Source organism: Elephantulus edwardii, unplaced genomic scaffold (assembly GCF_000299155.1).
Source record: "Elephantulus edwardii isolate Elephantulus edwardi_28Jun2011 unplaced genomic scaffold, EleEdw1.0 scaffold00237, whole genome shotgun sequence".
Classification (NCBI taxonomy): Eukaryota; Metazoa; Chordata; class Mammalia; order Macroscelidea; family Macroscelididae; genus Elephantulus; species Elephantulus edwardii.
Genome location: NW_006399987.1, coordinates 3,218,405 through 3,236,239, shown reverse-complemented (window position 1 = coordinate 3,236,239; position 17,835 = coordinate 3,218,405). Strand labels below are relative to the sequence as shown.

The 17,835-nt window shown below is 54.4% G+C and overlaps 1 protein-coding gene across 1 annotated transcript in view; it reads right to left on the bottom strand.

Moving 5' to 3' along the window:
- Positions 1–5,906: 5,906 nt before the first annotated feature.
- Positions 5,907–17,835, bottom strand: part of LDLR (low density lipoprotein receptor) — a 34,869-nt gene continuing 22,940 nt past the window's right edge. Inside the window, exons 11-19 of the mRNA XM_006898850.1 lie at positions 15,541–15,659; positions 13,052–13,191; positions 12,495–12,636; positions 12,223–12,375; positions 10,924–10,969; positions 10,775–10,851; positions 7,887–7,964; positions 6,676–6,833; positions 5,907–5,942 (exon numbers count right to left, since the gene is read on the bottom strand). Coding sequence (XP_006898912.1) covers positions 5,907–5,942; positions 6,676–6,833; positions 7,887–7,964; positions 10,775–10,851; positions 10,924–10,969; positions 12,223–12,375; positions 12,495–12,636; positions 13,052–13,191; positions 15,541–15,659 — 949 coding nt within the window. The remainder of the gene's footprint in view (positions 5,943–6,675; positions 6,834–7,886; positions 7,965–10,774; positions 10,852–10,923; positions 10,970–12,222; positions 12,376–12,494; positions 12,637–13,051; positions 13,192–15,540; positions 15,660–17,835) is intronic.

The window sequence follows — 17,835 nt, the reverse complement described above, 5'->3', positions numbered from 1 at the left end:
CCAGGATTATTCTCACACAGAGTGACCAGGGCAGGGCAGGATCGCACACACCTGCAGCAGGTGTTCTAGGTAATTTATAGAAGACACTGTGTTCAGGCGGGTCAGAGGCTGGGTTTGGACTTGGGGTATCAGTTCCAAAGCTGGGGTTTCCCATTCTGGACAGGCGGGGAGGGTCAGTGTACTGCAGGACCAGATGCGACGGGTGACTTGTCTCTGTGACCGGCCCCCTCCAGGAGTGGCCGAAGGCCTCTCAGTGGCCAGCACCCTTCGGGGGGCTCACTTCAACATGACAGTAGTAATGAGGACAGCCAACATTGGTGGAGCAAATCGGCCACTTCTGTGCCCACCTCTATGTTAGCTGGGAATGTGCTGGGTGGGAGAGTCGTCCCCCACTGTACAGATAAGAAAACTGAGGCTCAGAGAAGTCAAGATATTCATCCAAGGCTTCACGGCTTTGGCAGAGCCGGGGTCTGAACCCGTGGGTTCTGGGTCCACAGCTAGTGAGCTTAACCACAAGGCTATAGAAGAACTGGATTCAGTTACTGATAAATCCTTGGAAGGAAATGAATCTGTGGTGGGTCTTGGGGATAGGCCAGTGGGATCCTTCAGGGGTCCCCCTGGAGGAGGTAGCACAGAGCCCAGACCTGAGGGGAAACAGCAAGTACAAAGTGGGCTTTAGGGGACAGCAGCTGGTTTTGGCCTCTTGGCACACGTTGTCACACCCAGCCCGGCCCTCACGCTCCTACCTCCAAGCCTGGGGGACCTGGGACAAGCTGTAGCCCCCTCAGGGATGTCTAGTCAGCAGAGAATAGATGATCTGTGGGAGAGTGGGGTCTGAACCAGACAAGGAGGTTGCCTCTAGTGCACTGACCCCCCCAGATCACTTACAGGAAATCACTTCCTACAGGGCCCCCAGGGCTGACCTCGGCATGGAGGAGGGGCAGCCAGGGCCAGCTGCAGGGTGGGGGCAGCCCTCCCAGGCCTGAGCTCCCCGCAGGCTCCGGGCTGACTCACCACCGCGGCCTGGCACAGCTCCCAGGCCCTGCAGGCTTGTGGGCTGGGATGCGAGGGGTTGGAAGGGATGCTGGGCTTGGGGGTGGCGGTAGTGGAGGGCACGAGTTAGGGTGTCAGGCTGAGAGAGCAGCTTCCTCCTGCCCCCCACTCTGTCCTAGCCAGAGCTAGGGGACACAGCCCTGTCATCACCTTGTCTTGTAGTGGTGGCAGCCCCCAAACTGCAGGCTGTTTTCTCAGGACGGCCCTCCTCGCCTGCAGGCTGTTCCCCAATACTTGGGGCAGGGCTGGGGCCACAGGGGCAGGGGAGAGACTAGGGGGTGGGGATGCCCTCTACTGGCACCTCAAGTGTCTGGTACTTGGGCCTTTCACCAGGAGAGGGGAGAGGCCCTTTGTGAACCCAGAGAACTGATGTCACAGGGTCCCTCCAGCCCTGACCACCTCTGTCCTCTACCCTCCGGCTGATGGTGGAGAAAATGGAGGTGTGTCCAGGGTTCACCAGGAGCTTCGTCACCTGAGCCTGGTGCCCCACTTCCTTGAGCCTCCCTTTGTCATCTCCACTGTTGTTCTTCTTGTGTAACGTGGAGTAGGAACCCCCTCATGGCAGACTCCCCAGCAAGTTTTCAGAGGCTGTGAATTGCGGGAGAGGAGACCACCCATTCCATGGAGCAGCTGGTTGATCTGAACCATGGGCCTTTGGGTTGGCAGAGCAAGGCCTTACCATGAGTCCACCAGGGTTCCCTTGTCATGTAGAGATCTGTAAAATGGGCTCTCTCTGTGCCGACCTGAGGGACCACCGTGAAGCAGGGAGTTAATCTCTTCCATCCAAAGCCCCACCGCCTGTGTGTCTGACCACGGTTCCGGGGCAGTCTTCCACATTTGTCCTCTGAGGATTTTTAAAACCACTGATGATGCTGGAGACCAGAAACTTCAATCACGAGGCCTTTCCTGGGCGTGGGGGCCCCACCCCACCCCAGCCTAGCCCTAGCCTCCTCTGCCAGGGGGTCCCCAGTTCTGTCCAACCTTCGTGACCCCAGCTCGGGCTCCAGGCTGCTTTCTGGCCGCGGGCCACCAAAACCACTTAGTCCTTTTGCCACGCGATTGAGCGTCTAATTATTCAATCGGGCGATTATTGAGCGGCCTGGGGACGGCTTCCTGGGTGATGCATTCTGGTTTTTAGCTCCTAGAGGCATTTGGAACCTTCCCAAAACAAAAGGGGAAGGAAGGAAGGAAGTGCCACCCTGTGGACACTGAAAAGATGACAGCGCCCGGGAGACCCAGCCCAGCCGCCTCCGCTTCCGGCCAGTGAACTGTGAGCCTGGCCAGGGGAGATGACCCATCTTGGTTGGGGAAACTGAGACTCTGTCTTTCCTAGAGAAGGTTGAGGCCAGGTTTCTCCTTTGAGGCGAAGATTTTTTAATTTTGTTTTTGTGTGGGTGGGTTATTTTTTTACAGGCAAAGGTTTTGAAGTTCCTTTTCACATATTTCGGGCATGTGGCCAGAAGGGACCAGTCCTTGGAGAAGGACAACATGCATGGAAGGGTGGAGGGACAGCGCAGGAGAGGAAGACCCTGGATGAGATGGATTGACTCAGTGACTGGGGTAATGGGGGCAGGTGAGAGAGTGATACGAGAGGGCAGGGTCTGGAGCTATTGTGCATGTATGTTGGAGCGATTGGAGGGTCGCTGCATCGGGACAGCACATAAGGACCACGTAGCCAAGGCCACCCCTGGGCAGAAAGCTAGGATTCCGAGTCCGGTGCTATCAATGTCTCTGCTCGTTCTGTCCTCTGAGACTGGAGAGGAAGAGCCCCTCGCCATGCCCCTGCCCAGCCTCGCCCAGCCCTTCCTTTATCAGGGGAGCAAAGGAGCCCTCGTGGCAACATGGATTAAGCATTGGGCTGCTAGCAGCCGCCATGGGACAAAGATGAGGTAGCCCACCTGCTCTCCTAACGATTTACTGCATCATAAAGATTGACATTGCGAGGCCGATCTCCCCGGGAAATCGCTGGAGGGACATGGCCGTGATGTCATTGAAAGGAGGACTACATTTCCCACAATCCTTCAGCACTGGCTTCCTTCAGGCTCGGCCAATGGGAAGCGCCGATGGTGGAGGGGGCGTGGCTGGGGAAGTCTCCCGCCTCCTCTAGCCTGGGGTGGGGTGGGGTCTCCCATCCCCCTTCGGGGTGGGGGTCTCCCATCTCCCTTCCTGTCAGGGGTGTCTGCATTGTCCTTGTTTGTCTTTTTAAAAGTTGTTGTGGTGGTGGTGTTATGTGCTGTCGAGTCGTTTGCGACTCATAGCGACCTTATGTACAACAGCCCTAAACCGTGCTCTATCCTGTGCCAATCTCATGGCCTCTGACACACCCATCCCGATTACCCCAGTCACTGAATCAATCCACCTCACAGAGGGTCTTCCCCTCCTGTGCTGTCCCTCCACCCTCCCAAGCATGATGTCCCTCTCCAATGACCGGTCTCTCCTTACAACATGTCCAAAGTATGTCAGACGAAGCCCCAGAATCCTTGCCTCCAAGGAGTAGCTTGGTTTAACCTTCTCCAGGATGAATCTGTCTGTTTTCTTGGCAGTCCATGGTACATTCAATACTCTTCTCCAGCACCACCGCTCAAAGGCATCAATTCTCCTTCTGTCCTCCCTAGTCGTTGTCCAGCTCTCTGATGCATAACAAGTGATTGCAAAGACCATGGCCTGTATCAAGAGTACCTTAGTCTCCAGAGAGACACCATTGCTCTTCAGTACTTTGGAGAGGTCCCTAACAGCAGACTTTCCTATGGCAATACATCTTTTAATTTACTGGCCCTTGTACTCCATTCCCCATTTAAGTTTCACCATCACTGGCTTTCCCGTTAATCCATTCAGAAATGGTTTGGGATTGAGGGGTAAACTCATCGCGACTACAGGCGAATGGTGCAGGCTTCTAGCCGCCGACCCAGCTGTCGTCTGACCCTCGTGACAGGAGCAGCAGCCCAGGCCCGAGAAGCAGCGCCCTCAGAGAAATGGCCCCCAAAATCAGCGTAACCTTTGACCGCAACCTCAAACTTTAATCTTTTAGTAACTGCCTTGTCCTTCCTGCGGGCTGGCGTCTGTTGTCGAGTCACAGCCAGCTCCTAGCTGACTCTCTGACAGTGTCCGAGGTCGTACATCTCACAGGAAGAGACTTCCTCCTGCCATCAGCTGGTGGATTCGAACTGCTAGACGCACTGCCTTGGGGGTGGCAGTAGAGCTCCTTGGCCAGGAAATAGTTCTCGGATTTCCTGAATGGATGGGGAGTTGGTGATTGCGGGTAAGGCTGGCACAGCTGAGTGGGGACCCTGGGAAATGCACTCCCTCCCTCGACCACGAGTTGAGGGAGCAAGAGCGTGGAAGAAAATGCAGACAGGTTTAGCCAAACCGTTCATCTCCGAAATTTAATCACAGACATCTATAAAAACATTCTATACAGTGGTTTTAAAAAAAGCGAGGCCCATTCCCCTAAAGCAACCTGTAACACACAACACAGACACTTGTTCTCCGGAAAGGTGTGCATACATTCCTGCAAATACGGTGCCCGCCGGGATGCAGTGCCCCTTGAGGAGCAACCCAGCAAATGCAGCAACCAGGGTTTGCAAAAATAAATAATTTTTTTTTAACATAAGTGGTAACCATTTCAGCAAATGTACAAAGTGCAAACATGACAAGCAGCCCTGCTAGCTGTACACCAGATATTTACAAAGAAAAGAGCCTTTTTCGGGCCGCCCCAGGGGCAGGGCACTGCAGTCAGCCCTCTGGTAGTGAACGTTCCTCTGCCACCGTCCCTCTGGTCACAGGCACAGTGACAAGTGCAGAGGGCCTTCCTGTTTGACAGCAGTCCCGCGGAACGACCCTGACCTGAGCACGGCTGATGTGCCTCCCACTGTGGAAGCAAAGAGCCCAGTCATCATCCTTACATTTCACGACTATGGCTTTGAATTCCGGGTCACGAACCCCTCTTTCTGGTCCTCAGCTCCCTCTCACTCCCAGGGAGGCCTCCTGACTCAGTCACAGCGGCACAGACAATGGAAAACAGTGCAAAATAAGAACATCCGGTTTACAAACACGCGGTCCTGAATGGAGAAAGTGCTCGGAACAAAGGAAGGGGCATCTGGCGGGCTTGTCTTCGCGCCGGAGGTGGCCTAGTGATGCAGGCACTTAATCATTGTTAAGGGCAACCGGTGACTCAGGCTCCCCCTCCGGGAGCTGTCACTTTGGCCAATCAATTGGTCTCAGTTGGCAGACCTTGCCACACTGGATGCCACCATGTGGACACCAACACCTAGGTCCCTCTTCTTAGCCTGAAAGACATTCCTATATGCTGACCCGGGGTCAGCAGGCAAAAGGCCACTCGGTTTGTTGACCACAGCGTACCAGGGAGAGGTAACCACGTTTAGTCCTGAGTTAAGGGGATGTGGGAGCGGGTGGGATACAGCTGCTGGCCGGCAGCACCGTGGTGTCTGAAGCCCCCTGCCCTATCTCCCGTTTCATTCGTCTTCCACGGGTGTGGAGGGTCACAGTGGGGAGGTCAGGGTTTCCCCAAGATTCTTCCTTATACCCCAGCTCGATTGCAAAGAAAGAAAAGAAACCCCAATCAAAACCCTCCTTGTGTACAGCCAGGGGCCCGCGCTGCCTCCCAGAGAATAAATATATAAAACAAAGCTCTGGGGGGACAGGTGCAGGCCGGGGGGAGGGGGGCTTCCGGCCACGGCAGGGCGGTGCCTTCTTTCTCTGATGTCAGCAGGATGTCAAAGTTGCAGGAAGGTTTTGGACAAGGAGGGTGGGCAATTGGTCAAGGATCCAAAACTGTTCCTCTTGCCCACAAGAGCAGCAGGTTTTGTTGGGATAGGACACGGCCAGGCAGCTGTTCACGCCACGTCGTCCTCCAGACTGACCATCTGTCTCTGTCGGCAAGAGGAGAAAAGACGGAAACGTCACTCCAGTGGTCTGTAAACGTGTCCAGTCTCACCCTGTCCTCTGTGACTCCCTCGCCGTCTCCCACCTGGACTACCCTGTCACCTCTGCCCTGGCGCCTCCCAGAGGCCCGCCGGCTGGCACCTGTGAACACCTGAGTCAGGTCAGGTGCCTCTGCTCAGAAGGGTCCAGGGCAGAGCCAAAGCCCAAGTCCCCTGAATGGCTCACAAGGCCCTACAGAGCAAAAAGCATGATGTAAAAATATACCTACTCTTTGCTTTCTGATCATCTCAATATCCAACAACTCACATTAGGATAATTGTAAATATCTACCATCAACTATTTTGGGTATGAACACCACCATGTCTGGCTATAACAAACACTGACGGGTGAGGCCAGAGTAATGCTGGCTGTAACGGTGAGGTCTGTGTGTCAGCCCAGCTGGGCTAAGAGGCTCAGCCGTTTGGCAGGTGTGTAATGATGTCATTACCCTCCATGTCTACATAGTGCAGCTTTTCCCATAATCATCTTTGGAACATAACCACATCCGTAGTGAAGAGGGGTCCTCCCTCTGGTTCACTCTGCTCCCACCACACTGGCCGCCTCTGTGCTGCCCAACACATGAGGCAGCATCCAGACTCAGGGCCTCTGCAGGGGCTGGGCCCTCGGTGAGCCTCTCATGCCCCCTTAACCAGATCCCCTTCCTCAGGACGGAGTGCTCACCGCGGGGTAGGTGTAGCCGTCCTGGCTGCGGCAGATGTGGACCTCGTCCTCGGTGGTCTTCTGGTACACGGGGTTGTCGAAGTTGATGCTGTTGATGCTCTTCAGCCGCCAGTTCTTCCAGAAGAGGAAGGCTCCGAAGCAGAGGAAAACGAGCAGCACTGGGGGAGGGTGGAGGAGGATGAGAGAGGAGGCCCTGGGCGCCTGCTCGCTCGCTCGCTCACACACACACACACACACACACACACACACACACACACACACACAGAGACACAGGTCTGAGGAATGAAGGAGGAGGTGGTGAGTGCTACTAACGTGATGAGAATTACAACAACAAAGACAAGCCCTGCCATCAAGTCCCTGCTGACTCAGGTCGGCCCCCACCAGCTTTCCAAAGGTGTCAGTCTTTACAGGAGAAAACTACCCTCTTTTCTCCCAGAACTGCTGGTGGATTTGAACCCCTGAACTTCTCGTTAGCAGCAAAACATAGAGCCCTGCATACTCATCACAAGATAAGATGTGTATAAATTGTTGACCGGGAAACTAATTTACTCTGTACACTTTTACCCAAACCACAATGAAATGCTTACAGTAGAATCTCTGTCCCTTCCCTCTCACTTAGACACACCCACCTGGTTAACAGAAGTGTCTACACTGGGGCTTCCCCCGGCCCTGCACACACTTCCCCAAGAAACACCTGAGTCCAGGCTCTTCCCTGTGGTTGACGTCACAGGGCTGGGACCACGCTCCGCACCGGGACAACCTCACTCCTCTGTTTTAACACATTGCCTCTTTCACTTGGTCCCCTGCCAGCTCTGAGCAGACGGCATGTTTATTTCTTTCACGCTGTGTAGCAGTGCTGGGAAGTGGGCCCGGTATACAGCAGGCACTTAAATAAATTATGCTTGTGAAATGAATGAGGATAAGGGCAGTGCAGTGGTGACCAGGCCGTGCTGCAGGGCATCCGGTTCCTGGAGGAAACGCTGGCCGGGACCAGCCCTCGGAGTGGGGGACACTGGCCTGGACCAGCCCTGGGCTCGGGGGACGCTGGCCTGGACCAGCCCTGGGCGTGGGGGACGCTGGCCTGGACCAGCCCTGGGGGTGGGGACGCTGGCCTGGACCAGCCCTGGGCGCAGGGGACGCTGGCCTGGACCAGCCCTCGGAGCAGGGGAGCTGCTATGAGGAGCTCAGGGCGCTGGCTGGCAGGTTCTTACCGAGAGGAAGGACAATGGGCAGCGCCCCCACATGACCGGGCTTCTCCTCTGTTCCTCTTTCAGCAGCGTTGCCCAGGACTGCTTGGGAGAAGAGAGAAACCGAGGTTCAGATCCAGGAGGCAGGCAGAAGAGGCAGAGACCACCCCTCCATGGAAAAACTCACAGGGCCCGGGAGTCCCCAGGGCCTGAGCAATGCCATGCTTCACGCTTGGTTGCCTGTGGAGTCTCTCCTCCTGGCTTTGTGCTTCCTTGAAGGAAGTACATTCTAGATGAGCCAAGAGGCCGCCTGTGACCTGTCCACACTCACCAGTCCAAGGGGCCAGGTTCGAGCCACCAAAGCCAAAGAGTCCTGCCCCCAGCTAATGAGAGATGGTGAGGGAGGGGCAGAGCATAGCCAGTGTGTGCCTGGGAGCTGTGCAATACAGGGGAGCCCTGCTAGCACCCAGCTGCCAGCAGAAAGGTTGGTGGTTCGAGCTCACCACCTGCTCCACAGGGGAAAATTGTGTCAGCTGGCTTCCACAGCCTGACACCCGCAGAAATGCTACGAGACAGTTTTACCCTGTCCTATGCGGCTGCAGGGAGTCAGAAGTGACTTGGGAGCTGCAGTTTGGTGTTTGAGTTTGCAACCAAAGGAGCTGCCTGCACACACACAGGGTTCACATCTCGGCTGGGGCCCTGGAAGCTGGAGCCCCCTGGACGGCGACACGGTGGACACGGAGGGTCTGCTTCTACCACTGTTGTGACTCTTTGGCCTCCAGGAGGGTCAAGGGGAATGCGGGAGACTATGTACGAAAACTTTTCATAAAAAGTCATTCTGAGGTGAGCTCTGGTGGCCTAGTGGCAAGAAGCTGCACTGCAATCCCAGAGGTGTGTGGTTCAAATCCACTATATGTTCTGCTGAAGAAGGAGGGACAATTGCCTCCTGTACCAGTCAGATCCGATTTGACGGTATACACGCATAAATAATAATAATAATAATTTAAAAAATAAAACAACAACAACAAGAAATCATTCTGAGCAACAGTAGGGCCCTTAAGAATTTTCTCCTCTTAAAAAAATTTTTTTTAATTATTTGTGTGTGTGCGTGTACCGTCAGATCAGATGTGACTGGTACAGGAGGAGATTGTCCCTCCTTCCCCGGCAGAGCATCTGGTGGATTCGAACCGTGTGCCTCTGGGATTGCAGTGCAGCTTTCCTCTTAAAATTTCTTCTGGCAACTTGGAGAAGTCGGCACCAGTTGGCCTGTGAAGTGGCTTTTCAAGTCGTGTCCTTCCAAGTGAGGTTTCCTGGTCTCCTTCAACGACAGAAGTGCTAACTTCCACCCTCCCTCCTTGTCCCCCGTCTTCATTTGTGGCTGAACAAAGGCTCTAGCTCCTCTTGAAGCTTGCAGACAAGCCTCTTCTCTGCTGCACAGAAAAGCCCATGAGCTGGCCCCACACGCAGGGTCGGCCTCCCTCTGGTGGACAAAGGGTGAATTGCAGGTCTTCCACACATTTCCCTGGAGCTCTGGGGTGACGGATCCTTAGCAATCAAATGTTGTTAACTGCAATCCCAGAGGTGTGCGGTTCGAATCCAACAAGTGCTCTGCTGCAGAAGGAGAGGCAATCTCCTCCTGTACCAGTCAGATCTGATTTGATGGTACACGCACCAAAATTAGTAAAATAAAAAAATGTTTTAAAAATGTTGTTATTAAGGGAAGCTCTGATGGCCTAGTGGCAAGACGCTGCACTGCAATCCCAGAAGTACGCGTTTCAAATCCACCAGATGCTCTGCTGGAGAAGGAGGGGGCAATCTCCTCCAGTACCAGTCAGATCTGATTTGATGGTACATGTAAAAATAATACAATAATTTTTAAAAAAAGTTGTTATTAGATGCCATCAAATTGAGTATGACTGATAGCGACCCTATGAAAAACGGATCTGAACCCTGTTCTATCCTGCACCATCCTCACACTTTCTGACACACGAGAGCCTATTGCAGCAGTCACCGTGTCAGCCCACCTGGTTGAGGGTCTTCCTCTCCTTCATTGACCCTCCACCCTTCCCAGCATCATGTTCTTCTCCAGGGAATAGCCCCTCCCAGCAACATGCCCTGAGCATGTGAAGTGAAGCCTTATCACTCTTGCCTCCAAAGAGCCCTCAGGCTGCACGAATGCAAAACCCTACCACACAGAATCAAACATCAAAATTTTAAATCGAAACAGTCTAACTTTTACTACTGCTACTATAGTACCTCATTTCAAAATTTTAAATCGAAACAGTCTAACTTTTACTACTACTACTATAGTACCTCATTTCCTATAAAATTGTATTTTAAAGGTAGCTGGACAAACAATGAACACTGGGGACTGAAACGGAGGCTCCAATAGGACTGGCCCGAGTCTGGCATCCTATAATAGCCCGTTCGCGCTAACAGCTGTGGTGGAGGCAGAATCAGCTCAGAGCCAACCTTTCTGCGTGATCTCAGAGGCCGTAAACCACCCGGGAGGAAATCGCACCTCTTTCTTTCATGGAGCAGCTGGTGGATTCGAATCGCCTGCCTTTGGGCTGCCAGTACAACTCCCTACCCACTAAGCCACCAGGGCTCCCTAGTCAGAACACGCCCCACAGAAATAACTGTGCCCTTGGGGTCCCTGGCACAAAAGAGTCTGTTCTGTCCTTGCAGGGTGAGGGGAGACAGGGGGCTGAACTGTGGGCAGTAATTTGATTTTCTTGTAAAGCATTGCATCAAAACAGTATTTGATGTGAAAAGAGAAGAAAAAGAAAAAAATGACAGCTGCCCTTTAAACGCTATGCCCAGAGGCGTGTGTCTCGTGTGCTGTTCTACTCCTGGAGCAGCTGAGCAGAAGCAGGGCCGGGGACAGGGACAGGGCAGTAAAGAATCTTTACCTTGGTGGGTCATCAGAGTCGTCTCTGCTGTAGTGACTTCAGGGTGGTCCGAAGACTTGGGCTCGGGGACTGTGTTCCTGACCGTGGACGAGTGAACCGTGGGTGAGTGAACCGTGGACGAGTGAGCCGTGGAAGGGTGAACCGTGGGCGAGTGAACCGTGGACGGGCCCTCAGTGGTCGTTGCAGGTTCAGGCTCTGCAGGAAGAAATCATTGCTGGGTGTGGTGCACACAGTGCTGCTCTGACCACCCTGTGCTCCTGACCGCAGGAGGAGGCGAGGGCAGAGGAAAGCAGCACAGGGAGCCCGCGGTGAGTATGCTAACATCACTGTTAGGGACCCACAGGGGCTCAGGTGTGACGGCGCCAAGGACGAGAGGACTCACTGTCTGGAATCCAGTGTGATCTCGGGGTTCAGAAGAGGGGAAGTGAGTCTCACCCCCAGCACATGCAGACATGCCCAGCCGCTGGGAAGGGTGAACTAGGTGCTAGAGAGGGAACTGTGTCTCCCAAAGAAATGAGTAAATCTTAACTCCTAGTGTGGAGCCAGGGAGCTGGCTTAGAGGTAAGGAATTGCACTGCCAGCACAAAGGTACACAGTTCAAATCTACCACCTGCTCCACAGGAGGAAAGACGGGCAGTCTCCTCTCGTGTCATTTGCTGCCTATGAAAACCGGCTGGAGGGTCAGCTATGGGTTGGTTCTGACTCGATAGTACAAAACAACAACAACGTGAAGTTCTAAGGAGCCTGGAGGTGTAGTCGGTTACTTGCTGAGCTGCTAAACGAAAGGTTAGTGCCCAGAACCCACCAATTGTTCTGAGGAAGAAAGATGGGCATTCTCCCCCATAAAGGACACCTTTGGGGATCCGAGGAGGGTCACCGGATATCAGAAAGGACTCAGCAGCACTGGGTTTGGGGTAGAATGAAGCCGTGGGTAAAGCCAAAAGGCTGGCAGTTCAAATCCACCAGCTGCCCCATGGGAGAGAGAGGAGGTTCTCTGCTTCCACAAAGATTTACTGCGAGAAGCATGACGGGCAGCTCTGCCCTGTCCTGCGGGGTCACCAAGGGGCACAACGCATTCGGGTGGCAGTGGGGACAGCGGTTGCAGCTTTAATCTCATTTGTTATGCTAATGAGTCAGTATTAGTGAAAGGTGTTTCTTTATCTTTGTGGTGTTATTAAAGCAGAGAGGAAGACAGAGGTGGGGCCATGGGAGGATGGCTGACAAGGGACAAGGGACAAGGCCTCTCCCCAGTGCCCACCAAGCCAACTTCCCCGAGGGAAACCCTGCTGTCCAGCCTCTAAGCTGGGAGAAGAATGTCAGTCTGTCAACGCTGCCCACTTGTGGTGTCTGACGTGACAAAGGTTACTGTGCCTGCTCCCACTTGGGGGAGGAAGGGGGTCCGCAGAGGCAGTCCCGCAGTCACCCCTCGGCTGCCGACTGGCCCTCACCTGTGAGGCAGTTCCGCATGTCCCTGGCCAGCTGCTTGCCGTCGGGACAGGCACAGGTGAACCTGGGAGAGTGGGTGCTGATCTGCGGGGCCGGGAGGCACAGGTACTCGCAGCCACCATTGCTGAGCGTGGTCTTCTCACACCAGTTCACCCCTGAGGCGGGAGTGGGGCGACAGGGAGACTTGTCAGATGGGTCACGTGGGTGCAGGAACCCCTCCCGAGAGCCCCAAGAGCGGTGGCGGGAGGCAGGGGTGCAGACACTCTGGACAAACCTCTCGGCTGCGTGAGGTTGTGGAACAGAACTATATCCTCTGGGGACAGCAGGTTCTCGGCCACCAAGCTGACGTCTGAGCCTGTGAGGCGGTTGGCACTGAAAATGGCTTCGTTGATGATATCTGTCCAAAACACTTTATCCTACATGGGGATAAAAGTGACCGTCAGACCTTGTGAGCATTGGGACAGAGCCCAGATCTCTGTCCCCTTAGCCCTCTGTCCCAGAGGGGTCTTCGCAGTATCCCTGGTCCTTCTTTTCCTCCTACAACAACCAAAAAGTCTTTAGAAATGGCCAGGTGTCCCCTGGGGGTGGGGCAGGCCAGCACTGGGTGGAAACCAAGGCCTAGGCTTTTAATACTCTTGGGAAGAGGAAGTGGAAATGACCCCAGGACCGAGGCCTTGTTACAGTCAGGGGACACCAGCTGGCCAGTCCTGAATGTCTGACGGGGTAACACGCTATTCAGTGCCCGAGCACATCCGCACGGTCCAGCCATGCTCGGTAAACAGAGCTCCCCAAGCATGCAGACACTGAAGAAGGGATACCCTCCGCCCTCACCTCATAGATGGCCAGGGAGAAGGGGTGAGCCAGCCTCTTCTCGTCCTCCAGCACTGTCTTCCTGTTCTGCCCGTTGACGTCGATGCTGGAGATGGAGTGAAGCTTGGAGTCGACCCAGTAGAGGCGGCGGCTGGAAAGATCTGGAACGCACAAGGAGGGAAGGAGAGGTCACACGCTGATGCCAGTGGGGCCTTGGGGTCTGGCCACCCTGAGCCCCTTAGCACGAAGTCCCCAGGTCTCGGTGTTCTGACAGAGTTGCTCATGTCAGCCTACACGGCGGGTCTTGGACCAGTCGCCCCCACCTTTACACCCCTCCACTTTGCACCCTGCTACCTCTCAGCTCCACTCCACTCTCCCAGCTGGGCAGCGGTTTATTTGTGGGTAATAATAACTTCAGGGGACCTTCTAGACTTTGCACTGACAGACAGGCTCATAAAATAAACAATATCATCCAAGAGTTCTGTGCTTTTTTTTTTTTGCTTTTTTTCCTCTTTTTCTGTCTGTGCTCTTTTAAAACCACCAAATCGTCCTCATTTATCCTAAAGCAAAGAGGTGGTTATGAATGGCTACCGACAAAAGGGCGCTGAGACAAGTCTGTGGGAGATGCAGCCAATGTCACTGAATGGTATGGTGAGAGATCGTCTTATGGGAATCTGATTTTTTGGGTAAACTCATCAGAAGCACAAGAAAGGGTGAGAACTAAGGAACAGCCCGCAGGGACTCTGGGAACAGAGGAGCTCAAGTGACTGTCCCTGGGGAGCACAGATGATTGCACCCAGGGAGCACAGTGACTGTCATCGGGGAGCACAGTGACTGTTGACTGTCCCCAGGGAGCACAAGTGACTGTCCCCGGGGAGTACAGATGACTGTCCCAGGGGAGCACAGATGACTGTCCCTGGGGAGCACAGATGATTGCACCCAGGGAGCATAAGTGACTGTCCCTGGGGAACACAGATGATTGCACCCAGGGAGCACAAGTGACTGTCCCTGGGGAGCACAGATGACTGTCCCCGGGGAGCACAGATGATTGTATCCAGGGAGCACAGATGATTGCACCCAGGAAGCACAAGTGACTGTCCCTGGGGAGCACAGATGACTGCACCCAGGGAGCACAAGTGACTGTCCCCGGGGAGCACAGATGATTGCACCCAGGGAGCACAAGTGACTGTCCCCGGGGAGCACAGATGATTGCACCCAGGGAGCACAAGTGACTGTCCCCAGGGAGCACAGATGATTGCACCCAGGGAGCACAAGTGACTGTCCCCGGGGAGCACAGATGATTGCACCCAGGGAGCACAAGTGACTGTCCCTGGGGGGCACAGATGACTGTCCCTGGAGAGCACAGATGATTGTCCTCAGGGAGCACAGATGATTGCACCCAGGGAGCACAAGTGACTGTCCCCGGGGAGCACAGATGATTGTCCCTGGGGAGCACAAGTGACTGTCCCTGGGGAGCACAGATGATTGTACCCAGGAAGTACAAGTGACTGTCCCCGGGGAGCACAGTAACTGTCACTGAGGAGCACAGATGATTGTACCCAGGGAGCACAGATGATTATACCCAGGGAGCACAAGTGACTGTCACTGGGGAGCACAGATGATTGCACCCAGGGAGCACAAGTGACTGTCCCCAGGGAGCACAGTAACTGTCACCGAGGAGCACAGATGATTGCACCCAGGGAGTACAAGTGGCTGTCCCCGGGAAGCACAAGTGACTGTCTTCAGGGAGCACAGTAACTGTCACCGGGGAGCACAGATGATTGTATCCAGGAAGCACAGATGATTGTCCTCAGGGAGCACAGATGACTGTTGACTGTCCCCAGGGAGCACAAGTGACTGTCCCCGGGAGCACTGATGACTGTCCTCAGGGAGCACAGATGACTGTTGACTGTCCCCAGGGAGCACAGAGGATTGTCCTCAGGGAGCACAGATGACTGTTGACTGTCCCCAGGGAGCACAGATGATTGTCCTCAGGGAGCACAGATGACTGTTGACTGTCCCCAGGGAGCACAAGTGACTGTCCCCAGGAGCACAGATGATTGTCCCCAGGGAGCGTAAATGATGCCCTGAAATGGGCAGGCGAGCACTGTTAAAGGCTAACGTTCGCCTGTATATATTTTTACTACAGAGAAAGAGGAAGCTCCGGTGGCCTGTCTGTAAGGGGTTGCGCTGCTAACCCCAGGCCCAGCCCCTCTGGTGGTTCAAATTCACCATCAACCCTGAGAGACAAAGCCGGGCAGTCTCCTCCTGTGTGATTTACAACCTTGGAATCCCAAAGGAGGGCCAACCGTGAGTCACTTCTGACTTGAGGACAATGAGTTATGAGGGTCTTTTAAAACGATGAAAGGAAAACCAACTTAAGGGACACCTCAACCAAATAAAAAACCCAACAGGAAGCCCCCCCAGGGAACCACCCACCCACTGTCTCTCTCCTCCCTTCACCCTTAGCCCAGGGCGGCCTCGGGGAGATGGTCATGCCCCCATCGTACCCAGGGTGATGCCATTGGGCCACTGGATATCCTCAGTCACCAGCGAGTAGATGTCCACACCATTCAGGCCCCCTTTCTTGATCTTTGCAGGGGTTCCCCAGTCCGTCCAGTACATGAAGCTGGCAAAACAGAGAAATGAGGCATAAAGTACCCATGAGGAAGCTAGGGGTACAGTCATAGCTCCAGGCTGGTCCCCAAGTGGTGGCAAGGAACCTGCTCTTGGGTATGTTGCAAGGAGGGACCAGTCCTTGGAGAGGGACATCATGCTTGGGAGGGTGGAGGGACAGTACAGGAGAGGAAGATCCTCGATGAGATGGATCGATTCAGTGACTGGAGTAATGGGAGCAGGTGTGTCAGAGACAGTGAGGTTGGCACAGGATTTAGGGTTCAGGGCTCTTGTACATCAGATTGCACATAACAACAACAATAACCTGGCCTCGCCCACCCTGAGACCTGCCGGAGTTTGGAGGTAGAAAGAGTGACGGCACTGTGGAAGGCAGTGTGGCATTTTCTCAAAAAGTTGCAAATAGAGATACCATTTGACCCAGCAATTCCACTACTGGGAATATACCCCAAAGAGACCATAACTGCCACCCAAGCAGATATATGCATACCCATCTTTATCGCGGCTTTGTTCACAATAGCAAAGAGCTGGAAACAACCTAAGTGCCCATCAACAAACGAATAGATAGAGAAACTGTGGTATATTCACACAATGGAATACTATGCTGTATTGAAAAACAAGGAACTCATGTAATATTATTCAAAATGAGTGACCCTGGAGGACATTGTGCTAAGTATCTCAGTCACAAAAGGACAAATACTGCATGGTGCCACTGTTGTACAACAGGACTGACCTCGGGGTAGAGGGGAGACTGAGAAAGGTGGGTTCAATAATGGATGCTGCATTGAAACAGATGAGGGAGAAAACTGTTTAAAAGGGTTATATGATTAGGTATTTTTGTCATGACAGGAGTCCAGAGCGAAGGCTGCATAGTGGAGTGGACCTGGGGGGAGGGATTGTAAAACAATGAAAGAATTTTTCTTTTACTTTTCCAAGAGGGTAGTGTACTGAGGGGTGAGGGGGGGAGGGTTGGGAGGGGAGAAAAGTGCAATAATGAATGAATGGAAATCCAAAGTCTCTGTGAATTTTCATTGGAATAAATAATAAATTTGGGGGGAAAAAGGAAGGAAAGAGTGATGGGCAATTTTTCACCAGAAGGCTGGGACCCACCCTCCAACCTGAGATTAAGTGGACGTTCTGTGAGTCTCCCTCTTGGACACACGTGGAGCTGGCCAGGGCCTTCTCTGGAACCCTCCCGCTACCAGCCCCTCTGTACTGTGTCTACTCTCCCCCAGGCCAGGTGCTCCGCCCGGGGTCCGACTCCCGGTCCAAGCATCCCCCAACATCTCGCAGCTGTCCCCACTGGCAAGCCCAGCTTCCAGCCAGCTTGGCCAAGGCCCCTGTGAAACAGTAGAATTCCACAGCTGGGGTGCTGAGCAGGACGGGGTGGCCCGATAGGTGTGGAGTACATGGGGAGCGGGGGTGGGGACACTGAGCCCTAGGTCAGCCACAGGGTCACGGGGCTGGCACTCCACCCACCGTCGTGGCCCAGGGCCTGCGTGCAGAGGCTCACAAAGCCGAGAGGGCGAGTGAGCAGTGGGGGCTTGAGAATTTCTGCCATCCTCGTCCTATCCCGGCCACTAGTACCCAGAGGCAGGATGTTCAAGACTCTGTTTTCATCACAGGTCAACAGACTTCAGAGGGGCTCTGACACCCCCACACCTCGTGCCCACCAAAGTAAGGTGGGGAGGGCTTGTGACTTGAGTGCCCAGCGTTCTCTGCCAGAGTTCTGTGGTGGTAACAGCTAACTCAAAGGATGGGGCCCAAATGTGCCCAGAAACATTGTGGAAGAAAGGCCTGGCAGACAACTTCCAGAAAATCTGCCTGCAGACCTCCTGGGGCACGGTCCTGCTCTGACCTGGGGCTACCACGAGCAGGAGGTGGTTTGGTGTCAGCTGGTTTCCAGTGTCAGCTTGGGACAGGCCACATGGCCTCAGCCAGCTCCTGGGTCCCACACGCCCATCCTCCCCAGGACTCAGTCCTCCCCCAGGATTCCATCCTCCCCAGGACTCCTCCGTCCTCTCCTGGGACCTGGGACCCCATCCTCGCCCAGGACTTCGTCCTCCCCCAGGACGCAGTCCTTCCCCAGGACTATCCTCTCCAGGACTCCTCCATCCTCCCTTGGACCCGGGACCCCATCCTCCCCCGGGACATCGTCCTCCTCCAGGACC